The 27,120-nt window shown below is 43.9% G+C and overlaps 1 protein-coding gene across 1 annotated transcript; it reads left to right on the plus strand.

The window, feature by feature from the left end:
* Window positions 1-1,596: 1,596 nt before the first annotated feature.
* On the plus strand, window positions 1,597-22,855 carry C6H7orf78 (chromosome 6 C7orf78 homolog). Its single transcript, XM_075316874.1, has 6 exons — window positions 1,597-1,821; window positions 3,257-3,700; window positions 8,776-8,860; window positions 15,428-15,570; window positions 15,733-15,807; window positions 20,239-22,855. Exons 2-6 carry the CDS (start codon window positions 3,257-3,259, stop codon window positions 20,299-20,301), a joined length of 810 nt encoding a protein of 269 aa, XP_075172989.1. The 5' UTR covers window positions 1,597-1,821; the 3' UTR covers window positions 20,302-22,855.
* The last annotated feature ends 4,265 nt before the right edge of the window (window positions 22,856-27,120 follow it).

Consider the following 27,120-nt stretch of genomic DNA (forward strand, 5'->3'; position numbering starts at 1 on the left):
AGCGGGGTTAAAATTTCCCCTCAAAACATAGCCTATGACGCTCTCGGGGTCCAGAAGTGTGAGTGTGCAAAATTTTGTGGCTGTAGCTGCGACGGTGCAGATGCCAATCCCAGACATACACACACACATACACACATACACACACATTCAGCTTTATATATTAGATTGGAAATGATTTTTCAAAAATTCTGTCTAAAACCTGGGACAATTGGAAAATAAAAAAAAATTGCACCAGCCATGACCACCAGGTGGCGCTGCAGACCAGTTCCCGGGGCTATGACCACCAGGTGGCGCTGCAGACCAGTACCCGGGGCTATGACCACCAGGTGGCGCTGCAGACTAGTTCCCGGGCTATGACCACCAGGTGGCGCTGCAGACCCGTTCCTGGTGCTATGACCACCAGGAGGCACTGCAGACCAGTTCCCGGGGCTATGACCACCAGGTGGTGCTGCAGACCAGTTCCCGGGGCTATGACCATTAGGTGGTGCTGCAGACTAGTTCCCGGGGCTATGACCACCAGGTGGCGCTGCAGACCAGTTCCCGGGGCTATGACCACCAGGTGGCGCTGCAGACTAGTTCCCGTGCTATGACCATCAGGTGGCGCTGCAGACCCGTTCCTGGGGCTATGACCACCAGGTGGCGCTGCAGACCCGTTCTTGGGGCTATGACCATCAGGTGGTGCTGCAGACCAGTTCCCGGGGCTATGACCACCAGGAGGCACTGCAGACCAGTTCCCGGGGCTATGACCACCAGGTGGTGCTGTAGACCAGTTCTTGGGGCTATGACCACCAGGTGGCGCTGCAGACCAGTTCCCGGGGCTATGACCACCAGGTGGCGCTGCAGACCAGTTCCCGGGGCTATGACCACCAGGTGCCGCTGCAGACCAATTCCCGGGGCTATGACCACCAGGTGGCGCTGCAGACCAGTTCCCGGGGTTTCCTTCTGTGCTGTGTTGGGCGCATGTGCAGGTCCCGGTGCTCTGTGGAGGTTGTTCTGCCCCTTTGATACTGTGTGTAGCTGTAAAAAAATACAAGTGATGAATTGGGCACTTTAATTTCATCTTTAACCTATTTTTCTCATTTCTATGGCAAAAATGCGGCAAAATTTGTTCAAAATTCCAGCCAAATATAAAATCATTCCCAGGGGGAATAAAGTGCATTGGTGCAAAAATGTTGCAATTTTTTTTAAAAAGTGAATTGGCCACAAAGATCTGGAGAACAAAACCCAAACTAACAAAAACAAACATAAATAAATAAATAAAGCAGGAAACAGATAGAATGGATTTTAAGAAGAAGCAAATTGAAAGAAGGTGAAAAAGATTAAAGACCAAAAAGGTTCCAATGCAATTATGAGCTGGGCCCCTGGTTCTGCGGGATCTTGTCCCCCGGGTGCATTGGTTCTCCCGTTGTCAGGGCCCCCGGATTATTCCTCTCGGCTCCGGCTGGACTTGTCTTCTCTGTGAATACAATCCTCGCCCAGCAGCACATTACAGGAACAATGGCCGATACATTGTTGCTAAGTTCCATTGATTTCGCCTTTTACAGTCAACACAGAAGATTTGCATTTGGCATTTTGTGAAGTATCCAGGCAACTCTGGGACCTGCACAGACAGCAGCACCAGGACCTGCACAGACAGGAGCACCAGGACCTGCACAGACAGCAGCACCAGGACCTGCACAGACAGCAGCACCAGGACCTGCACAGACAGCAGCACCAGGACCTGCACAGACAGCAGCACCCGGCGTCCCACAAAGGGTCGCCATCTCCCCCAACCCCCCTCTGCTCACAGAAGACCCCGAGAAGGAACCTGAGGAGTCCGAGGTAAGAAACTGCACAGAACCTCTCATATCTGACCCAGTGCCTTATTATCACACAGTAATATATATATAGTATTTACCGCTGCTGGGAAGAGGGAAAACCTGCAGGACAAAGGCGGAAAAAATGTTAGATAGATAGATGGAGGGATAGAGGGATAGATAGATAGATAGATAGATAGAGGGATAGATAGATAGATAGATAGAGATATAGAGGGATAGATAGATAGATAGATAGATAGATAGATAGATAGATAGATAGATAGATAGAGGGATAGATAGATAGAGGGATAGATAGATAGATAGATAGATAGATAGAGAGATAGAGGGATAGATAGATAGATAGATAGATAGAGGGATAGATAGATAGAGGGATAGATAGAGGGATAGATAGATAGATAGATAGATAGATAGATAGATAGATAGAGGGATAGATAGATAGATGGATAGATAGATAGATAGATGGATAGATAGAGGGATAGATAGATAGAGGGATAGATAGATAGATAGAGGGATAGATAGATAGAGGGATAGATAGATGGATAGATAGATAAATAGATAGATATACAAATTATACAGAGGCGCAGTGTGTATGGGGGGATATTATACAGAGGAGCAGTGTGTGGGGGGATATTAAACAGAGGAGCAATTTGTGGGGGGATATTATAGAGAGAAGCAGTGTGTGTGTGGGTGGGATATTATATAGAGGGTCAGTGTGTGGAGAGGAATATTATACAGAGGGGCAGTGTGTGTGAGAGAGATATTATACAGAGGGGCAGTGTGTGTGGAAATTTTATACACGGGGCATTGTGTGGGTGATTATTATACAGAAGGGCAGTGTGTGTGGGGGGATATTATACATAGGGCAGTGTAGGAGAGATATTATAGAAAGGGGCGGTGTAGAGGGTGTATAATGAAGAGGAGTGGTGTAGGGGGTGTATTATTAATTTTCTGAGGGAAATACTTCATTTTCTGCAACAACTTCAAGGGTGCTAACACTTTTGGCCATGACATACATGTTTTTCCAAGAATGCTGATGAGAGTGTGGAAGGTTTGAGGGGGGGAGGCGGAGCTGGGGGTGGAGCCTGGGTGGAGTCTCAAGGGGGCCCAAAAATATTGCCAGTATGGGGCCCTGAAATTCCTAGTCACGGCCTTACTTGTACCAGTTCACACTTGATTTATTTTGTTTTGAGGTGCTGGTCAGTTTTTTGGGGTTTTTTTTTGTAGATAGATAGAGGTGGAGGTGACATAGAAAGCTTTTCCTCTGCTGTGATACTGGATTATTGCTGGATGATTGGATGGTAGAGGGGTAACACTCTGGGTTTAGTTTGTCATCTTGGCTTTCTTTCCCAGTATATGCTCCATTCTAGATGAGTGTCTTTAGCAGCAGCTTCCTGGCATTGAGCTTCCGCCTTCTGTAACCAGCGTTCTGTGTCTCACAGATGATGTCCGCCAGTATCAGACCTGCGGATGATAACGAACGTCGTTACCTGTTCTCCAGACAAGTGAGATTTAATGCAAATGAGAACCTGGCCGTAGAAAGAAGTCATCGTGTTCTGCTTCCGAAGACGATTCCAGAGAAGAACATCTGGAAGAAGAAGCCTCCGGACTTCAGCGTCAGGTTATACAAATCTCTGAATTTACCAAGGAGGTCGGAAGAATCTAATATAAAGGAAAGAAGGACGAGAGATCAGAATCTTACAAGACAAGAGATGGAGGTGATCAGAGACACCCCTCCCCCACGGCTGAGGAAGTCCAAGGAACCGGGGAAGTTTCTTACAAGATTTAGGCTGATGGAACCATTTGAAGCCAACATATTGTACGTTAAGAATGGCGTCTACCCAAAGGACAAATACAGGGATCCAAAGCCGCACGACTTCAGACAAGTAGGAAAATATCAACACTCTCCCCTCCTGAAACACTCTGTGCTGCTGGAGAACCCCATTCTCCCTTTTATCTTTCAATCTGTCATCACTTTTTTCTATTCTCTTCTTTTTGAATTTTTCCAATTTAATCCTCTACATACTAACAAATGAATGGACTGGTCACTGCCTGCTACAAAATCAACACAGTCATTACCTAAAATACTCTGTGCTGCTGGTGAACCCGCTCATTGTTTTATCTCCAACTCCGCAACTGCTATTTTCTATTCACTGTTGTCTTTGGTAATGTAGACCTGTCCTTACTAACATCAATGAATGCATAGGTCACTTTCTGCTACAAAATCACGACACTCATCAACTAAAAAACGGTCATGATGACAATGGGATAGAGGGGAACTGGAGCTCATAGGCTGTACCTCAAACTAGGTGGCCCTATGCTAACTTTAATCTCAGGGATACTTTTGATGGTGGAGAGGCCTGAGTCTCCTTCCTGGCCCTGCTAATGACCAGTCCTGATCTGATTCCCCCTCCCCCTAGGGAGGGATGGGGCAGGAATCTTTTGAAACCACAAAGACAGACAAGGGAAAAACCAAAACTTTGTCATACCGCACACACATAGGATAAGACAATAAGAGATTCAGGAGGAAAACAAGAGCAGGACGGAAGCTACAAAACATTAGGGGTAAACTCCACAACCGCAACAAACAATGAGCACAACTTACACCAGAAAGTCTGTGTCACCACACCTAACAGACCAACATAGAATAAGCTATAGCTGGCAAGGGTGGAAGGTTTCCACCAGTATAAATAGGAGGGGAGCAGATGTAATAGGCCTCCCCACAACATGTGATAAAAGGAGCAAGCAGACCAGCAGAGATTAACTCTTGCTAGCCTGTCTATGAATCAGCACACAGAAGGTCAACGCCCGAGTCTGTCTGTGTTGATCCCAGACACCAGAGAAACCATCGGGGGAGTGTCAGAATCTGCAATCTGAATAGAGGCCAACGAAGTTTGTGCAAAAACAATTCCCTTTAGACCCGATTGACCATTCACAGGTTGGGGAGTTAAGTCCCCTTTCTTTTTTTGTCTTTTGTTATTCTTTGAAATTTTCTTTGTGAAAAATTCCTCAAGATGGCGCTCACAGTTTGTAAATTTTCCACTCTTTACTTGCTTTTTAATTATTTTTAAACATTTTAATAACAAAAACAATTTTCCGAGAAATTGCACAAAAACAAAATTCTGATCGGCATAAAATTACAACAGAGTAAATTTGCGCCAAAATGTTGCAACTTTTTGGACCAGGGCTGGAGTACACGGAGTACACGGAGCACGGTTCTGCTGTAATTTTTGCTAATTTTTGGGGGTAAATGGTGATCATTTTTTGTCCAGGCTCCACAGCATTCTACACCAGCCCAGCGCTGCCCATTTAGAAAAAGTTTGTACACCTGCTGAACCATATATAAGTATGTGTCGATGCTCTGCCAAATCATAAATAAAGAGCCAAGCAATGGTATAAATGATAATGAGGTGACAATTAGGATATAACTTTTTATGATAAGTCGTTAAAAAGGTTACCACGCAACACGTAAGGTTGTAAAACCAACCTAAAATCAAAAACAGAGCAAGTGTAGTATATAGCTCCCACTATAACAAAAACGGAATAAATTTACAGTGAGGGGTTCCCTCGCCGTGCATGAAGATAAACAGGTGACTGAATTTAAATAATTGCCACACCATGTGTACACCAAATTTACCAATAGCATGCCCAAGAGTGTAAAAAATCACCAGAATCACAGGTTAACATCACTGTGGCAAGAAATAGATGCTGTTCCAATGGGGGAGGGGGCAAAAAACAGCCTCGCAATAGTCACCAAATGGCAACAATCTGACCTTATACATTCTATGACCGCCCAACGCGTTTCTTAATTAACTTAATCATCAGGGGATTCAGGCCAATATAATAATAATTAATAATTTTATTCATTTATATAGCGCTATTAATTCCACAGCGCTTTACATACATTGGCAACACTGTCCCCATTGGGACTCACAATCTAGAGTCCCTATCTGTATGTCTTTGGAGTGTGGGAGGAAACCCACGCAAACACGGGGAGAACATACAAACTCCTTGCAGATGTTGTCCTTAGTGGGACTAGAACCCAGGACCCCAGCGCTGCAAGACTGCAGTGCTAACCACTGAGCCACCACAAGACTGAAGTGCTAACCACTGAGCCACCGTGCCGCCCGCAAACCAAAACCTTCAATATAGTCCGGACTTCCAGCATAGTGTGTCCGGGCATGGCATAGCAGAACCAGCATAAAAAAAAGTTACATTGTCAATATTTTTCTACAACTATTAGAATGTTTCCAACATTCCGAGCAGTTTTCCCCGGAGTTTGGTGACCGGCCCCTGCGGCTCCGCTGAGAAGACGCACGCTCCAGGTCATACCTGGGTAATGTGTAATCGACTGCTAGAATTTATGGTTTAATCCTCCGATGCTGGCAGGTTTCCTTATTGCCGCAGATGAGATGCCTCAAGGTCACATTTGGGCAGTTTTTCTTTAAATGATTGGAGAATTGCTTACATGGCAATCGCAGATATAAGAATTCATCCTGTGCCCAGATATATACAGAGGGTATTGAGGACCCTATAGGTGAAATTGCTCTCCCACCACCCCAATGACCGGCACGGCTTCACACCAGCACCCCCAATATCAGGGGTCACCAACTCCCCTCATCTTACCTGTAAGAGGGTGCCATCGGGGTATTGTGGATTTATTACTCTTATGACCCAATGTGGGCAGTTCCTCATGTTTACAGACTGAGGACGGGTCTCTTATGCTGTCAATGTGGCAGTTACTGTTATGGGGGCACATGGGTAGCTGACTTATTAGGGCAACATGGCTGTCACTGTTATGCTGGCATTGACAATGGAGTTTTTATGTTGGCAATATGACTGACATTGTTATGGAGGTACTGTGGAAAGTTTGCTTATGAGGGCACTATGGCTCTCAATGTCATGGGAAGAACGGGGCGATGTCTTATGCTGGCACTGTACGAGGCACTGCTATGGAAGCACTGTGGAATGATCTATTGTAAGGGCACATTAGCTGCCACTATTATGGGGGTAATGTGGACAGAGCTTTTGTGTTGGCATTGTGGCTGTATCTGTTATGATGGTACTGTGGGTGGATCTATTATTATGAGGGCACTGCGGTTGTATCTGGTAAGGGGTACTATGGCTGTGTCTAATATGAGTGTAGTGTGGCTGTTTCTATTATGAGGGCACTGTGGGTGGATTTCTTATGGAGGTACTATGGCTGTGTCTGTTATAAGGGTTCTGTGGCTGTTATGAGGACACTGTGGCTGTTATGGGGTTATCATGGATGGATCTGTTCTCAGGGTACCGTGGCTGTGTCTATTATGAGGGTACTGTGGGTGGATTTCTTATGAGGGTACTGTGGCTGTGTCTGTTATGAGGGCACTGTGGCTGTATCTATTATGGGGGTACTGTGGATGGATTTCTTATGAGGGTACTGTGGCAGTATCTGATATGGGGGTACTGTGGGTGGATTTCTTATGAGGGTACTGTGGCTGTATCTGATATGGGGTACTGTGGCTGTATCTGTTATGAGGGTACTGTGGGAAGATTTCTTATGAGGGTACTGTGGATGTACCTGTTATGAGGGTAGTGTGGGTGGATCTCTTATGGAGGGGCTGTGGCTGTATCTGTTATGAGGGTACTATGGGTGGATTTCTTATGAGGGTACTGTGTCTGTATCTGTTATGGGGGTGCTGTGGATGTATCTGTTATGAAGTTACTGTGGGTGGATCTCTTATGGAGGTACTTTAGCTGTATCTGTTATGAGGGTACTATGGGTGGATTTTCTTTTATGAGGGTACTGTGTCTGTATCTGTTATGGAGGTACTGTGGCTGTATCTGTTATGAGGGTACTGTGGGTGGATTTCTTATGGAGGTACTGTGGCTGTATCTGTTGTGAGGGTACTATGGGTGGATTTCTTATGAGGGTACTGTGGCTTTATCTATAATGAGGGTACTGTGACTGTGTCTGTTATGGTGGTACTTTGGGATTTTTTTTTATGAAGGTACTGTGGCTGGATCTGTTATCAGGGTACTTTGGCTGTATCTGTTATTCGGGTACTTTGGCAGTATCTGTTATTCGGGTACTGTGGATGGAGTTCTTTGGGGATAGCTGTATCTGATGTCATATGGGGGTACTGTGGCTGTATCTGCTATTCGGGTACTTTGGCTGTATCTGTTATTCGGGTACTGTGGCTGTGTCTGTTATTCGGGTCCTGTGGCTGTATGTGTTATTCGGGTACTGTGGATGGAGTTCTTTGGGGATGACTGTAGCTGATGTCATAGGGGGTGCTGTGGCTGTATCTGCTATTCGGGTACTTTGGCTGTATCTGTTATTCGGGTACTGTGGCTGTGTCTGTTATTCGGGTCCTGTGGCTGTATGTGTTATTCGGGTACTGTGGATGGAGTTCTTTGGGGATGACTGTAGCTGATGTCATATGGGGGTGCTGTGGCTGTATCTGCTATTCGGGTACTTTGGCTGTATCTGTTATTCGGGTACTGTGGCTGTATCTGTTATTCGGGTACTTTGGCAGTATCTGTTATTCGGGTACTGTGGATGGAGTTCTTTGGGGATGACTGTAGCTGATGTCACATGGGGGTACTGTGGCTGTATCTGTTATTCGGGTCCTGTGGCTGTATCTGTTATTCGGGTCCTGTGGCTGTATCTGTTATTCGGGTACTGTGGCTGTGGCTGTTATTCGGGTCCTGTGGCTGTATCTGTTATTCGGGTACTGTGGATGGAGTTCTTTGGGGATGACTGTAGCTGATGTCATATGGGGGTGCTGTGGCTGGTTTCTTTCGGGAGGACTGTAGCTATCATGGGGTTCGGGGGCGCTGCCTTCACCCCTTCTGCCTGCCTCCTCTATGATGGGGGCACTGAGGACTGCGCTCTGTAACTTTGTAATCTGATGATTGTGGAACATGTTCTTTTTTCTTCCATGATCACTAGTAATGGCGACGTCTCCTTCTCCCGCAGCATGAGACGGACATTCCAGACTTTGTTACAGCTTATTCCCGGGATCCGTACAACCTGAAGCTGAAAGCCCAAACTCTGAGCTCTTGTAAGTATTATTACATCATTAGAACAGATCTTCATCTTTCTCCTCTTCTCACTTTCTCCTTATACCGTAAAGTAACATGGAAACCATCAACAAGCAGGTTGTGCGGTTTGGAATTTGTCTCTGTGATTTTTTTTATTTAGTATTTACTATAAGTGATTGGATAATTTTTACCTAATGTCCAGATTGTCATTCACCAGGATCAGAACCGAAATCTCAGCAAATTCCTGATCAATGTCTTTACAAAGCTCAGTCACCCTCTAAGAAAATGTCTTTATATCAAGCAGAATATAATACAGGAGGTAATGAAATGTATGTACACAGTGACTGCAACAGCAGAATAGTGAGTGCAGCTCTGGAGTATAATACAGGATGTAACTCAGGATCAGTAATGTAATGTATATACACAGTGACTGCACCAGCAGAATAGTGAGTGCAGTTCTGGAGTATAATACAGGAGGTAACTCAGGATCAGTAATGTAATGTATGTACACAGTGACTGCACCAGCAGAATAGTGAGTGCAGCTCTGGAGTATAATACAGGAGGTAACCCAGGATCTGTAATATAATGTATGTACACAGTGACTGCACCAGCAGAATAGTGAGTGCAGCTCTGGAGTATAATACGGGATGTAACTCAGGATCAGTACAGGATCAGTAATGTAATATATGTACACAGTGACTGCACCAACAGAATAGAGAGTGCAGCTCTGGAGTATAATACAGGATATAACTCAGGATCAGTACAGGATCAGTAATGTAATATATGTACACAGTGACTGCACCAACAGAATAGAGAGTGCAGCTCTGGAGTATAATACAGGAGGTAACCCAGGATCTGTAATATAATGTATGTACACAGTGACTGCACCAGCAGAATAGTGAGTGCCGCTCCGGAGTATAATACAGGAGGTAACTCAGGATCAGTAATGTAATGTATGTCCACAGTGACTGCACCAGCAGAATAGTGAGTGCAGCTCTGGAGTATAATACAGGAGGTAACTCAGGATCAGTAATGTATGTACACAGTGACTGCACCAGCAGAATAGTGAGTGCAGCTCTGGAGTATAATACAGGAGGTAACTCAGGATCAGTAATGTAATGTATGTACACAGTGATTGCACCAGCAGAATAGTGAGTGCAGCTGTCAGGACCGGTGGACCCAGGAGGTGGATCCTCTGGACCGAGCACCCCACCAGGGGCAGAGTACACGGCAGCCGAAGCACTGGCGTGGCCGGAACGGGAACCGTGTCCCACAGGGGACGGGAAGAACACAGTCACTGGGGTCTCGGGGCTCCAGGGCACTGGCGTGGCCGAGTAGAAAAGACAAGCAGGAGTCCAGGTAACGGGACACAGCATAAGGGGACCTGAGCACCTAGCTTTCAAAACTAAGTTTCAAGACACGTTGATCAGGCCCCGCCCACATGGCAAGGCAAGTCTTATATACCCAGCACAGCCCCATGTCATTTCCTGCTTCAGGTGTGATGGGCCTATAAGACCAGGAGAGTGGGCGCGGCCTGGTCCTATACAGAGGCATTAGTCAGAGTCAGACTCCTGAGACCAGGAGCAGAACACAGGAGAGCACGAGCGGGGGCGGTAGCCATGACCGGTGGACACGTGGACAGGATCAGTGGTCACGGAGCGGTGCCGGGATGGTGCGACCGGGTCAGTGGGTAAGGAGCGGTGCTGAGGCATCGGGAGCGTGACAGCAGCTCTGGAGTATAATACAGGAGATAACTCAGGATCAGCACAGGATCAGTAATGTATGTACACAGTGACTGCACCAGCAGAATAGTGAGTGCAGCTCTGGAGCATAATACAGGAGGTAACTCAGGATCAGTAATGTATGTACACAGTGACTGCACCAGCAGAATAGTGAGTGCAGCTCTGGAGTATAATACAGGAGGTAACTCAGGATCAGTAATGTAATGTATGTACACAGTGACTGCACCAGCAGAATAGTGAGTGCAGCTCTGGTGTATAATACAGGAGGTAACTCAGGATCAGTAATGTAATGTATGTACACAGTGACTGCACCAGCAGAATAGTGAGTGCAGCTCTGGAGTATAATACAGGAGGTAACTCAGGATCAGTAATGTATGTACACAGTGACTGCACCAGCAGAATAGTGAGTGCAGTGTGGCGCCCCAGGACCTGGTCGCCACAACAGCATTGCCCTCCCAAAGGGTTAATGCTGAGCCTGGAGGTAATTGGGAGATCTATTGGCCAGTAAGTTAACACCCAACACAGTTCTCCCTCCGGCCAGCAGAGGGAGCTCTGAACCTGGAACTTCAGGGAGCATTCCTTAAGTCTGGCTGAAGGGAGGAAGTAGTGGTTAGTCTGGAGACAGGAGTGAAAGAGAACAGACGCAGGGTGGTGCTGCCTTGTGGAACTGGGGCCTAGAGCTTGGATAGCTTGGCCCAGTGAAGCAAGGGGAGCAGCGAGGCACAGCAGAGACTCGGACATCGGAGTCTGTGGTTGCCAGGGCATAAAATCCATCCCTGGTAGCTGAATCCGGAGGGCAGGGGAGCTGCAAGCCCCTGGCCCAGAAGCAAACTGAGGGTACAGCTGCATCCCAAGGGCCTGGTGTGGACTCCAGCAGAGAAGCACCAGAGAGGGCCTGCGCAGTCTACCCCACAGAAAAGGGGACGAACCACCAGTCCCAGCAGCAGGAGGGCAATTGCAACCCAAAGGGCAGTGTCCTAAAACAGCAAAGAAAGATTAAGGAGTAGGCCTCATACTCAACTGGCCAAAGATCACCCCAGGCACTTCCAGGCCGGCCGGACCATCTTTACCATCTGTGACGGTCTCCCTGGACTAAGTTTCTGCCGAGTAAAAGAGGAGAAGGTAAAGAGACTACAGTTTGTGCCTGTTTCTTTCAATGCTTGTCGGCCCTGCACCGTGTTAGTCACACAACACCATAGACTTCCACAAGCACCAACTGTGTCCCGGGGCACCGCTCCACCTGTGGGGAGCAGTACCACCATTGCTGCCACTTCATCACCCCGGAGGCCTTACACAGCAGCGGCGGCTCAATAGCCGCAGACCACAGGTGGCGTCACAAACACAACCATTAACAAGCAAGCCACATATTTTACTGACACCCACCAGGGCCACGGAGCCGGGCCCAGCCACCACTGACTACCACCGGACTAGTCCAGCCCGGCACCGGGTGTCCCATAGCCCTGGGGTGGGCGAGTCAGCAGCTCTGGAGTATAATACAGGAGGTAACTCAGGATCAGTAATGTAATGTATGTACACAGTGACTGCACTAGCAGAATAGTGAGTGCAGCTCTGGAGTATAATGCAGGATGTAACTCAGGATCAGTAATGTAATGTATGTACACAGTGATTGTACAAGCAGAATAGTGAGTGCAGCTCTGGAATATAATACAGGAGGTAACTCAGGATCAGTAATGTAATGTATGTACACAGTGACTGCACCAGCAGAATAGTGAGTGCAGCTCTGGAGTATAATACAGGCTGTAACTCAGGATCAGTAATGTATGTACACAGTGACTTCACCAGCAGAATAGTGAGTGCAGCTCTGGAGTATAATACAGGATGTAACTCAGGATCAGTACAGGATCAGTAATGTAATGTATGTACACAGTGACTGCACCAGCAGAATAGAGAGTGCAGCTCTGGAGTATAATACAGGAGGTAACCCAGGATCTGTAATATAATGTATGTACACAGTGACTGCACCAGCAGAATAGTGAGTGCCGCTCTGGAGTCTAAGACAGGATGTAACTCAGGATCAGTAATGTATGTACACGGTGACTGCACCAGCAGAATAGTGAGTGCAGCTCTGGAGTATAATACAGGAGGTAACTCAGGATCAGTAATGTAATGTATGTACAGAGTGACTGCACCAGCAGAATAGTGAGTGCAGCTCTGGAGTATAATACAGGATGTAACTCAGGATCAGTACAGGATCAGTAATGTAATGTATGTACACAGTGACTGCACCAGCAGAATAGAGAGTGCAGCTCTGGAGTATAATACAGGAGGTAACCCAGGATCTGTAATATAATGTATGTACACAGTGACTGCACCAGCAGAATAGTGAGTGCCGCTCTGGAGTCTAAGACAGGATGTAACTCAGGATCAGTAATGTATGTACACGGTGACTGCACCAGCAGAATAGTGAGTGCAGCTCTGGAGTATAATACAGGAGGTAACTCAGGATCAGTAATGTAATGTATGTACAGAGTGACTGCACCAGCAGAATAGTGAGTGCAGCTCTGGAGTATAATACAGGAGGTAACTCAGGATCAGTAATGTAATGTATGTACACAGTGACTGCACGAGCAGAATAGTGAGTGCAGCTCTGGAGTATAATGCAGGATGTAACTCAGGATCAGTAATGTAATGTATGTACACAGTGACTGCACCAGCAGAATAGTGAGTGCAGTAAAGTTCATTCCATCCTTATAATACAAATTATTTTTGTAGTAAATTCTTTTACTGATTGACAGTTATTAGTTCATGAACCAGTTTTATGAGCAGTTATGCACTTTATAATACTATGTATATATACATTTACCATGTACTGTATTATCTGGTTCATAGGTGTATAGCGGAGTATCATGTGTAATATTAGAGGATCACCCCCCTCTTCTATGAGTACTTTTATTTACACTTATTTCTGCTAGTGATGAGAGATTGTGCTCGGCACTGCTCATAACTCAGCCTGAGTGTCCCGGGTGCTCACGTGCCATGTCCGAGTCCTCGAGTGGCAAATTTTGCGGCTGTTAAACACGGTAATAACATGAGGAGAGCTGGATATGCAGGAGAATCACTAAAATGGATGGAAGCAGAGTTCAAATGGAATGGGAACAGCATGGGAAAGATGCCTAGGCTACCAGGTAGTTGCTGGGAAGTAAAAAAAATAATTGATTTAAAAAAATGACATGAGGTCCCCCCATTTTTGATAAACAGAGAAGGTAAATCAGACAGCTGGGAGCTTGTATTATCAGGCTGGGTAGGCCCATGGATCTTTGGTCCTTCCCAGTCTAAAAATAGCAGCACTCAGCCGCCCCATCATATTAGATGCTCCAATTCTGGCGCTTTGCCCAGTTCTTCCCGATGCCTTGGTGCAGTGGCAATCAAGATAATGCTTTGGGGTTGATGTCAGCTGTGTAATATCAGCTGTCATCAAGCTGAGGGATTAGTAATGGAGAGGCGTCTAAGAGACACACCTATTACTAACCAAGTAATAAAAAGCAACCACACACACACAGGAAAAAATAGTTTATTTGATGCATCTCAACTAAACTGAACTAAATAAATTAATTTAAAAAAATTACTTGGGGTCCCCTTCATTTTTGATAACCAGCCAAGGTAAAGCAGACAGCTGGGGGCTGGTATTATAAAGCTGGGAAGGTCCATGGTTATTGGGTCCTTCCAAGCCTAAAAATAGCGGCCTGCAGTCACCTCAGAAGTGAGGCATCCATTAAATGCTCCAATTATGCCACTTCACCCTGGCTGTTCCTGATTGCTCTGATGTGGATGCAATCAGGGTAATATTTTAGGGGAGTCAGCTGACCTGACCTCAAGCCCTGGTGTTAATACTGAAGCGACGTCTATCAGATACCTTCATTACTAACCCGGTAAGTGAAAAGAAAAAAAAGACACAGGAAAAAATATTTTATTTGAATATAGACTCTCCCACACTGTCTCTCATTCACCAAAAATGTTCCCATGAAGCTCCTCCATCGTAGTCCATGATCCATGAATGCAACTCCGGGGACAGTAGTGAAGCGCTGGGTACAATGACAGCGCTCAGCAGAGCTGCAGGGTCTCGTTGACACAGCGGTGAGCCCTGAAGAGAGTTGTCGTTGGACCCGATGCCTGTGAATAGCTATACTTCACTGCTATTCATATTCACCTGAGCTGCATTCAGGGATCATGGACTATGACGGAGGAGCTTCAAGGGAACATTTTTAATATTAAATTAGCAAACAAGGAATAGAGAGGGGGAGTCTTTGATTAAATAAACTATTTATTCCTGTGTGTGTGTTTTGTTTTTTTACTATTGGGTTAGTAATTGTGGTGTCTGACAAACCCCTCTCTATTACTAACTCCTCAGCTTGATGCCAGCTACATTACACAGCTGACATCAACCCAAAAAGCATTACCCCAATTGCTACTGCACCAGGGCTTCAGGAGGAGCCAGGCACAGCCCCAGAATTGGAGCATCTAATGTGATGGAGTGGCTTCAGGCTGCTATTTTTAGACTGGGAAAGGCCGAATAACCATGGACCTTCCCAGCCTGATAATATCAGCCCCCAGCTGTCTGCTTTACCTTGGCTAGTAATCAAAAATAGGGGGAACCTCATGTAATTTTTTTAAATAATGATTTATTTTCTTCCCAGCAGCGATCTGGCAGTCAATATGTCTATTTTAATGCTGCAATGTGAACTATTACCTATAACGTAAATTGGCGTTGTTCCTTGTATCCGACCATGTGATCAGGTCTTGATCTGATAAACTTGTATGTTGTTGAGAAAATCTCGTTATGGGCAAAAATCTGGACTTTAACCATTTCTGCACCTGATATTCCAGCATGTGAGCTTCCGCCCATAGATGCCATGAAGAGCAGAGAGAAGGTGAAACGCTTCGTCCTGCATAAACCTGCCGATCCACAGTGGGATTCAGGACTTATTTTACCCAGGAGCCCCTGGCCGCCCAAATCTGCCTCCTATTCTGTGAGTCCCTGTTGCAATATCTGTCTATAGTGGTTATATAAGAGTTTTTCTCATACTTGTTCTTCCGGAGCGCACCGTTCCCCGGCCTCCTGGCTTCTCGCTTGCCTGGTGATGCTGCTCTTTTAAAATACTACAACTCTCATCATTATATCCTGATTTCAGAGACACAGAAGAAGGCGCCGTGTATACAGTGCATTCATGGATCGGGTAGAAGAAAAATTTACTGCCAGTAATCAAGTGAGTATTTGAAAGCCAATTTATTGGATGTTTAAAAGATATGGACACTTTTGGAGACACTTTTTTCACCTAAATGTGTATAATTTTGTCTACAAATCATTTTTGCACTAACATTTTGTTAATAATTTGGCTTCTACATCCTCTGTGTATCACATTACATAGACTGCAGAATGAGTTACCCGTGAGCTCGATCTCTGGTCTGTGAGCTCGATCTCTGGTCTGTGAGCTCGATCTCTGGTCTGTGAGCTCAATCTCTTGTCTGTGAGCTCAATCTCTGGTTTGTGAGCTCAATCTCTAGTCTGTCAGCTCAAGCTCTGGTCTGTGAGCTCAATCTCTAGTCTGTGAACTTGATCTGTTGTATGTAAGCTCTATCTCTAATTTGTGAGTTCAATCTCTAGCCTGTGAGCTCAATCTCTGGTCTGTGAACTTGATCTGTTGTATTTAAGCTCTATCTCTGATCTGTGAGCTCTTGTCTGTGAGCTCGATCTCTTGTCTGTGAGCTTGATCTCTTGTCTGTGAGCTCAATCTCTTGTCTGTGAGCTTGATCTCTGGTCTGTGAGTTTGATCTCTGGCCTGGGAGCTCGATCTCTGGTCTGTGAGCTTGATCTCTGGTCTGTGTGCTCGATCTCTGGTCTGTGAGCTCGATCTCTGGTTTGTGTGCTCAATCTCTGGTTTGTGAGCTCAATCTCTGGTTTGTGAGCTCAATCTCTGGTCTCTGAGCTCAATCATTGATTTGTGAGCTCAATCTCTGGTTTGTGAGCTCAATCTCTGGTTTGTGAGCTCAATCTCTGGTCTCTGAGCTCAATCATTGGTTTGTGAGCTCAATCTCTGGTTTGTGAGCTCAATCTCTAGTCTGTCAGCTCAATCTCTGGTCTGTGAGCTCAATCTCTGGTCTGTGAGCTCAATCTCTGGTCTGTGAACTTGATCTGTTGTATGTAAGCTCTATCTCCGATCTGTGAGTTCAATCTCTAGCCTGGGAGCTCAATCACTTGTCTGTGAGCTCAATCTCCTTTATGTGAGCTTGACTTCTTGTCAGTGAGCTTGAGCTCTCTTCTCCTGAACCACCTTCTTAGATGATTTATAACTGGGTGAAAGTGGGAACTTTAATGTGGTCATAAATCAGCTTAGAAGACAAGTCAGGAGAGGAGATAAGAGGAATTAACTGCCATTTTATGGGATGTTTAAAAAATATGGACACTTTCGGAGACACCTTTTTTCACCTAAATGTGTATAATTTTGGCTACAAATCATTTTTGCAATAACATTTTGGTAACAATTTGACTTCTACATCCTCTATATATCACAGTACATAGCAGACTGCAGAATGAGGTACCTGTAAGCTTGATCTCTGATCTGTGAACTCGATCTCTCGTCTGTGTGCTCTATATCTAGTCTGTGAGCTTGATCTCTGGTCTGTGAGCTATCTACTGTATCTGGTTTGTGAGTTCGATCTCTGGTCTGTGAGCTCAATGTCTTGTCTGTGAGCTCTATGTCTTGTCTGTGAGCTCTATGTCTTGTCTGTAAGCTCTATGTCTTGTCTGTGAGCTCTATGTCTTGTCTGTGAGCTCTATGTCTGGTCTGTCAGCACAATGTCTGGTCTGTGAACTTCATGTTTAGTCTGTGAGCGCGATGTTTGGTCTGTGAGCTTGATCTATAGTCTCTGCGCACGATCTCTAGTCTCTGAGCACGATTTCTAGTCTCTGAGCATGATCTCTGGTCTCTGAGCTCAATCTCTGGTCTGTGAGCTCGATCTCTTGTTTGTGAGCTTGATCTCTGGTCTGTGAGCTTGATCTCTGGTCTGTGAGCTCGATCTCTTGTTTGTGAGCTCGATCTCTGGTCTGTGAGCTTGATCTCTGGTCTGTGAGCTTGATCTCTGGTCTGTGAGCTCGATCTCTGGTCTGTGAGCTCGATCTCTGCTCTGTAAGCTCGATCTCTGGTCTGTGAGCTCGATCTCTACTTTGTGAGCTTGATCTCTCTTATCCTGAAATATCTTAAATGATTTATGACTTTATGAAAGTGGAAACTTAGATGTGGTCATAAATCAGCTTAGAAGATAAGTCAGGAGAGGAGATAAGAGGAATTAACTGCCATTTTATGGGATGTTTAAAAAATATGGACACTTTCGGAGACACCTTTTTTCACCTAAATGTGTATAATTTTGTCTACAAATCATTTTTGCAATAACATTTTGGTAACAATTTGACTTCTACATCCTCTATATATCACAGTACATAGCAGACTGCAGAATGAGGTACCTGTAAGCTTGATCTCTGATCTGTGAACTCGATCTCTCGTCTGTGTGCTCTATATCTAGTCTGTGAGCTTGATCTCTGGTCTGTGAGCTATCTACTGTATCTGGTTTGTGAGTTCGATCTCTGGTCTGTGAGCTCTATGTCTTGTCTGTGAGCTCTATGTCTTGTCTGTGAGCTCTATGTCTTGTCTGTGAGCTCTATGTCTTGTCTGTGAGCTCTATGTCTTGTCTGTGAGCTCTATGTCTGGTCTGTCAGCACAATGTCTGGTCTGTGAACTTCATGTTTAGTCTGTGAGCGCGATGTTTGGTCTGTGAGCTTGATCTATAGTCTCTGCGCACGATCTCTAGTCTCTGAGCACGATTTCTAGTCTCTGAGCATGATCTCTGGTCTCTGAGCTCAATCTCTGGTCTGTGAGCTCGATCTCTTGTTTGTGAGCTTGATCTCTGGTCTGTGAGCTTGATCTCTGGTCTGTGAGCTCGATCTCTTGTTTGTGAGCTCGATCTCTTGTTTGTGAGCTCGATCTCTGGTCTGTGAGCTTGATCTCTGGTCTGTGAGCTCGATCTCTGGTCTGTGAGCTCGATCTCTGGTCTGTAAGCTCGATCTCAGGTCTGTGAGCTCGATCTCTACTTTGTGAGCTTGATCTCTCTTATCCTGAAATATCTTAAATGATTTATGACTTTATGAAAGTGGAAACTTAGATGTGGTCATAAATCAGCTTAGAAGATAAGTCAGGAGAGGAGATAAGAGGAACTAACTGTGTTGTCAGTAATAGCTCATTGACAGATTCAGTGATAACATATTCTGGAGTCAGCTATGTACTATGATATACAGAGGATGTAGAAGCTAAATTATTAAAATTTTCAAGAAAAATATAGATTTTATTTTTTAGCAACAAATACATTCATATTTATGAACCAAAAATGCTCCTTATCTTTTAACTGACTCCCCCATTATCCATTTATTAAATCACAAAATGTCACAAAAAAGATTATTTTTGAGCTTCTGATTAAAAAAAATAACTTTCTCTGTTTTAGTCTTATCTATCAAAAAAAATCAAGAAATTCAATAATAATTGAAGTTTTTGCTATGTAATCTGAGAACAGCATAAAGTAGGGACAGAGAGCCTGATTCCAAATATGTATCACTTGCTGGGCTGCATGCTGTAGTTATGATACAATCACTGTTTTCACTGAATGCAAAGCTGTGTATAATCCTGCCCACACCACTGATTGGCAGCATACAGTGTAAACAGAAAGCAGCCAATCAGTGAAGGAGGCGGGGTTACACAGAGCAGGAGGACTACATTGCAGGATACAACTAGTCCTCTAGGGATAATCTACTGAAAATAAAACACTGAATTTATTGAAACTTCAAGCAGCCCAGTAAGTGACACATCGCTGGAATCAGGGTCTACATCATGCTGCTCTCAGATTAAATATAAAAACCTGGAGACAGATTCCTTTATACAGAAAAGAATTGTCCCTATTTGGTGCAAATTGGGTCTGTCTCCATCAAATATCAAAACTTTAAAAATTTGGCCCCAAATGAATTATCATTTAAAGGGTCACCAACTATTATGGTCTTGTATAACAGGTGTCCCCATATGGGGCCATTTGTCATCTATGTCAGGTCTCACTTCACCCTTTACATTGGTCTGAGTAACTATACAAAACTTTGGGGTCAATTTTTTATCTATTTTTTTTTTTTACTTGAATGAGTTACCTAAGAATCCTTCAGTGAGCTCATTTTGATGAGAAAGTTTCTAGTTGTTATTTTCCCTTTTATTGATCTCTCATCACCTGATTTATAACTTTGAAATTCAGCTCAATTCTTTGATCATAGATCGGATGAGAGGAGGTCAATAGAAGGAAGCTTTAAACGTTATGAGCTCACTGACTGATTCTCAGTTAACTCATTCTGCAGCCATCATTAGATTGCAACACAGAGGACAAACGGTGCAACATTATTAGTGAATCCAAACTGCAAAAATGATTTTTTTTTTGAGCCTAAGATCCGTGCATTTAAGTAAAAATACAAAAGACACAATGAAATGGTCTGATTTCAGGATATGAATAGGTTTTGCCTTTTTATTGTTTGTTGTTTATTGTTAACTAAGTCTTTTCATTATAACTATAAAATTATATATTCATTCTGGGGTTTTTTTTGTATTTTTTTTAAGGAGAATGCAAGTTCGAAGAAATGGTTGAATCGTCAATCAAGCAATATTGGAAAAAATTCATGAGATATTTTGGCATAAATCTTTTTGACATATCGTAAAATATTTGCCAAATTTGTAACTGGGCAAAAAATGTTGCAACTTTTGTCATTTTTATGAAGCTCCATCAACTTTTTGGGAAAGGGGTGGAGCTTAATGGGAGGGGCGTGGTCACAAAAGTGATAAAAAAATTGAATGGAATTGTACTCCAGTCAGTGACTGGAGTACATTTTGTTATGTAGGAAAATAGCAACTGTAAGGTACAGCATATGGCTCCATTGGTCCCATTATTAGCATTGGCATACAAAGCACCAGACTTGAAAAATCGACCCCTAAGTGTAGACCTTCAGTTTATCCATACAGAAATATTCAGGTTTGCCAGAAAACTAATGTAGAAAATCCTAAAAATTCAGATTTTGGAGAAACTTTACATAAAATGTTGAACAATTCTCAAAGAGTTTTGATTCTTTTTATTTTATCCTTAGTTACAATGAAAGTTTCTACTCTATTCACAACTAAAGTTAAACTTTCATGAGGTGACTGTTAGGATAGTGGGGGACCGGGGCTCCTAAGCTATCCCACATGCTAGGGAACCCTAGGCTATCCCTAACCTCAGGGTTACTCCTGATGGTCGAGATGCCTGAGTCCCGTTCCTGACTATGCTTCTGACCAATACTACTCTGATAACCCCCTTCCCACCAGGGAAGGATGAAGCAGGAGTGGAATGGAAAAATATAAAGACAAACAAAGGAATAACCAAAACTCTGTCACACTGCACACACAGGAATAGACAATGAGAGACTCAGGAGAAAAGCAAGAGCAGGAAGGAACCAACAAAAGACAACAAGGGTTAACTCCACAACCGCACTCAGCAACAAGTGTAACAACCACCAGATAGTCTGCATCACCACACCTCCCCAGGCCAGCTAAGATAAACTATAGCTGGCATAGTAGGAAGGATCCAGATAGCATATATAGGACTGAAGCAGATGTGATTGGCTTCCCCACAACATGTGATCAAAGGAGACTAACAAGCAGACTAGCAGAGATTTAACTCTTGCTAGCCTGCCTATAAATTACCACTTTGCAGGTCACCGTTTGAGTCTCCCTTTGTTGATCACATACATCAGAGAAGTTATCCGGCGGAGTGTCAGAATCTGTAGTCTGAGCAGGTCTCGAGTTTATAGAACACTCCATGTGATACATTCTAGGGAATGACAGCAGATACAAAAAGCAAGTCAATTGCAAACTTTCACCAGTAAGTCTGGGACACCACACCTTACCAGACCAACAAAGATAAACTATAGCTGGCATAGGTGGACGGATCTAGCAAGCATATATAGGAGGGGAGCAGATGTGATTGGCTTCCCCACAACATGTGATCAAAGGAGACTAATAAGCAGACTACCAGAGATTTAACACTTGCTAGCCTGTCTATGAATTACCACTCTGCAGGTCAATGCCCGAGTCTCTCAGTGTTGATCACAGACACCAGAGAGGTTATCAGGCGGATAGTCAGAATCTGTCAGAATTTCTTAAAAAACAGAAGCAGTGCATTGTGGGATCTAAAATGGGAACTAAAATAGACCAAGAACACTTAGAATTCAGTTGGTAAGTGAACTGTCTGACAAGGGGCCGAGCTAATCCTAAGAAGAAGAATCTTCACTCTTGAAACAAGCCAATAGGATTCTGTAGAACCCAAGTGTTTGTAGAATGGAATGTCGAGAAGAATGAATAGATGTTGCTCCAAGTGAGATGATTTGTTCTTTCAATCACAATAAATGAATATTCATTACAAGGCTCCTCCCCTTTTTAGAGACGAACAAATCAATTATATAAAATTTGAATTGAATTTTATGAAATTCGCAGGTCTTGTCCATTTGACCAATCCTATTCGATTTGCGCAAGTTTTCAAATAATGCCCACTATCTTTTTATGCATTGTAGCCAGAGAAGACTCACATGTCCTTGGGCTTGACCACACAACCTTTTCCATGATGTCTTGCAACTATCACCTCACATTGTATAGTGTAGCTAACTATCATAGCCTATATAAAAGCAAAGGCAAGGGAATGCAGCTGCCATTTTAAGAAGAATAGTGAGAGTATGCCATAGAGCTAACTAGAGAAAGACAGAAAGCATAGCACAATACACGAGACAGTAATGTGTTGTACAACTGCAACAATAAAGAAGATGAGTGTAGTAGTAGGGAAGTAATACACTAATACAATTGATAGGGAAGGAGAGAGATAGGAGAGGAACCAGTAGCAGTGCCATACTGAGAGATTGAGCAGTGAATAAAGGAGCTAGCAGCTTGTTCTGCTGCTTTTAAATGACATATTCCCATTTTCTTCATTCTTGATGCACAGGAAAGCAGCAGCATGGCAGCACAATTTTTTTTACAGAACAAAAAAATGTGAAATAAGTCGGAGATGGCATGCTTGCTGGTCATTGATTATATTGAGTTCATGCATTTCAAAGGGAGAAATAATTGTTTTGTTTTTTTAAAAAAATACAAAATAAAATCTTTAAAACCAAGACATACTTTCCATTGGAGGATCTTAAAGACTAGGGTTACTGAAAGACAGTGTTTAGAAAAAATAAAAATTGTTGCATCTTTAACCTGCCTAGGTGATTAATTCAACCCACAATCTCATATCTTTCCAAGAAATTCTGGAATATAAACTGTATCACATCACTCCTCTCGGTGACAGCAGGATGATGTTACCTCTGATAGTGACACTGTCAGCGTACGCTGGTGTTCTGCACAGAACGGTGTGATTGATCACAAATAATAAAGGAGATAATTTTCTCTTCATTGTAGGCCTGAACTTTCAGCCGTGTCCAGGCCTCAGAGGTCGGTGTTCATCACGTTGCAAGTATTGACATAGCCCTGTGATCTCTGAGGCTCGGACACGGCCTGATGGCCTGGCCTAAGATGACGTGGCCGGGGATGTGTTGCACAAGGTGGAAGGAAAAGGATCGGACTGTGGACAGTGAGTGGCCAGAAAGGGGAACAATGAGGTGAGCATTCTTTTTCATTTTTATTTTTAGCATCTTACACCCATAACTATGGTTTGTACTTAACTTGGATGTTCCTAACTTGGGTACCGTCTGTCCCTGTGATTTGCAGAGAATCAATTCGATAACAATCCAATTTTTGGGATAGTTTCAATTTCAAAAGATTCAATCATCTCTGATAAATCCATGGAAATGTAATATAATTATACTTGTAGAGACATACATTTATACACAGATGCAGTTGAAACCAGACGTTTCCCACCGCTCCCTATAAAGACACATCTGCAGGTTTTCCCCTCCGGTCTCTATAAAGACACATCTGCACGTTTTTCTCTCCGCTCTCTATACAGACACATCTGCAGGTTTTTCCCCACCGCTCCCTATAAAGACATGTCTGCAGGTTTTTCCCTCCGCTCTCTATACAGACACATCTGCAGTTTTTTCCCTCCGCTCTCTATAAAGACACATCTGCATGTTTTTCCCTCCACGCTCTATAAAGATGCATCTGCAGGTTTTTCCTTCTGCTCTCTATAAAGACACATCTGCACGTTTTTCTCTCCGCTCTCTATACAGACACATCTGCAGGTTTTTCCCCTCTGCTCTCTATACAGACACATCTGCAGGTTTTTCCTTCTGCTCTCTATAGAGACTCATCTGCAGGTTTTTCCCTCCGCTCTCTATAAAGATACATCTGCAGGTTTTTCCTTCTGCTCTCTATAAAGACTCATCTGCAGGTTTTTCCCTCCGCTCTCTATAAAGATACATATGCAGGTTTTTCCCTCTGCTCTCTATAAAGACACATCTGCACGTTTTTCTCTCCACTCTCTATACAGACATATCTGCAGGTTTTTCCCTCCGCTCTCTATAAAGACTCATCTGCAGGTTTTTCCCTCCAGTCTCTATAAAGACACATCTGCATGTTTTTCTCTCCGCTCTATATACAGACACATCTACAGGTTTTTCCTTCTGCTCTCTATAAAGACTCATCTGCAGGTTTTTCCCTCCGCTCTCTATACAGACACATCTGCAGGTTTTTCCCTACGGTCTCTATAAAGATACATCTGCAGGTTTTTCCCTCTGCTCTCTATAAAGACACATCTGCATGTTTTTCTCTCCGCTCTCTATACAGACATATCTGCAGGTTTTTCCCTCTGCTCTCTATAAAGACTCATCTGCAGGTTTTTCCCTCCGGTCTCTATAAAGATACATCTGCAGGTTTTTCCCTCTGCTCTCTATAAAGACACATCTGCATGTTTTTCTCTCCGCTCTATATACAGACACATCTACAGGTTTTTCCCTCTGCTCTCTATAAAGACTCATCTGCAGGTTTTTCTCTCCGCTCTCTATACAGACACATCTGCAGGTTTTTCCCTCCGGTCTCTATAAAGATACATCTGCAGGTTTTTCCCTCTGCTCTCTATAAAGACACATCTGCACGTTTTTCTCTCCGCTCTCTATACAGACATATCTGCAGGTTTTTCCCTCTGCTCTCTATAAAGACTCATCTGCAGGTTTTTCCCTCCGGTCTCTATAAAGATACATCTGCAGGTTTTTCCCTCTGCTCTCTATAAAGACACATCTGCACGTTTTTCTCTCCGCTCTCTATACAGACACATCTGCAGGTTTTTCCACTCTGCTCTCTATACAGACACATCTGCAGGTTTTTCCTTCTGCTCTCTATAGAGACTCATCTGCAGGTTTTTCCCTCCGCTCTCTATAAAGATACATCTGCAGGTTTTTCCTTCTGCTCTCTATAAAGACTCATCTGCAGGTTTTTCCCTCCGCTCTCTATAAAGATACATCTGCAGGTTTTTCCCTCTGCTCTCTATAAAGACACATCTGCACGTTTTTCTCTCCGCTCTCTATACAGACATATCTGCAGGTTTTTCCCTCCGCTCTCGATACAGACACATCTGCAGGTTTTTCCCTCCGGTCTCTATAAAGATACATCTGCAGGTTTTTCCCTCTGCTCTCTATAAAGACACATCTGCATGTTTTTCTCTCCGCTCTATATACAGACACATCTACAGGTTTTTCCTTCTGCTCTCTATAAAGACTCATCTGCAGGTTTTTCCCTCCGCTCTCTAAACAGACACATCTGCAGGTTTTTCCCTCCACTCTCTATAAAGACACATCTGCATTTTTTTTCACTCTCTGACATGAAGTCAGAATAAACTTTTCCCGTTTTAGGTCAATTGGTGACCAAAATTATTTATATTTGCCAAATGCCAGAATAATGAGAGAGAGAGAATGTTTTATTACTTTCTGCAAAGTCAAAAGATTCCATATACTAAGGCGGGCTTTGCACATTATGACATCGCAAGCCGATGCTGCGATGCCGAGCGCGATAGCACCCACCCCTGTCGCAGGTGCGATATCTTGTGATAGCTGGCGTAGCGAACATTATCGCTACGGCAGCTTCACACGCACTCATCTGCCCTGTGAGCGTCGTTCTGGCCGGCGACCCGCCTCCTTCCTAAGGGGGCGGGTCGTGCGGCGTCATAGCGACGTCACACGGCAGGCGGCCAATAGAAGCAGAGGGGCGGAGATGAGCGGGACGTAAACATCCCGCCCACCTCCTTCCTTCTCATTGCAGCCGGGACCCAGGTAGGAGATGTTGCTCGCTCCTGCGGCTTCATACACAGCGATGTGTGCTGCCGCAGGAACGAGGAACAACATTGTACCTGTCGCTGCACCGGCATTATGGAAATGTCGGAGAATACACCGATGATACGATAACGACGCTTTTGCGCTCGTTAATCGTATCATCTAGGATTTACACACTACGATGTCGAAAGTGATGCCGGATGTGCGTCACTTTCGATTTGACCCCACCGACATCGCACGTGAGAGCAATGTGCAAAGCTGCCCTAAGAGTACTGTGCCTTTAAACAATATGGGACGGCCCATATGATGATGTCATGTCTTTGGAAGCTTCTGATAGGTTTATTGGCAACATCTGAGTTAATTAGAGACACACCTTATCTGTTACACTGATACATTCAAATAAATAGATCAAATATATTTGTACAGTACACACATAATTGTAGTCGTACATGTACACATAGATTCACCCACACATATATCACTCATAATGTCTCTATTGGACAGTTGCAGACAAGACACTAACATGTAAGAAACCACAGATTAGACAAAAAATGTGTGCATCTAGGATTATTTATTTATTTATATAGCATGGAAGACAATCATTTTGTAGCCCATCTGAGTAGTCATTTGCCAGCCTACATGCTGGTGTTTTCCAATAACAATAGAAATCAGGATAATAATAGCGTAACAGTAATTCAAATGAAAGACTTGTGTTATCTTTTAGAATATTGTCATCAACTTACTAATAGAGAATTTTTTATATCAAATATGATTTTTTTTTTTAAACTGGTGTTACTGCCGCTGTTCTCCTGAATCCGGCAATGTTTTTCTTTTGTTCCTGCTCCTTTCCGTTCCTAAAATATATCCTCCTCTTCCTTGTATATAAATCTTGTTACCAAGTGGGCGTGGTCATCAACACATACCTGGTGACGTCTTTTTGAGACCACTAGTTCTAGTAGGCACAAGTCCAACACGAGGACTAAGAAATCTAAGTATTAATGAAAATGTGGCTTTATGTGGAGAGCTGGGTTTGTCATATATCTCGCATGAGACTCCTCCGCCGGCCGGCCTTGCATGCAATGTGTAATTTATTTGCCCTCTTTTCAATCCCCCCTCCCTTCATTGACTAGATTTGGTAAAAAAAAATATTTTGTGGATTCCCTGAAATTAAATGGAGTGTGAAAGAGAAGAAGCAGAGTGAGACAGAGAAGATACTGCT

This window comes from Anomaloglossus baeobatrachus, chromosome 6, assembly GCF_048569485.1.
Source record: "Anomaloglossus baeobatrachus isolate aAnoBae1 chromosome 6, aAnoBae1.hap1, whole genome shotgun sequence".
Lineage (NCBI taxonomy): Eukaryota > Metazoa > Chordata > Amphibia > Anura > Aromobatidae > Anomaloglossus > Anomaloglossus baeobatrachus.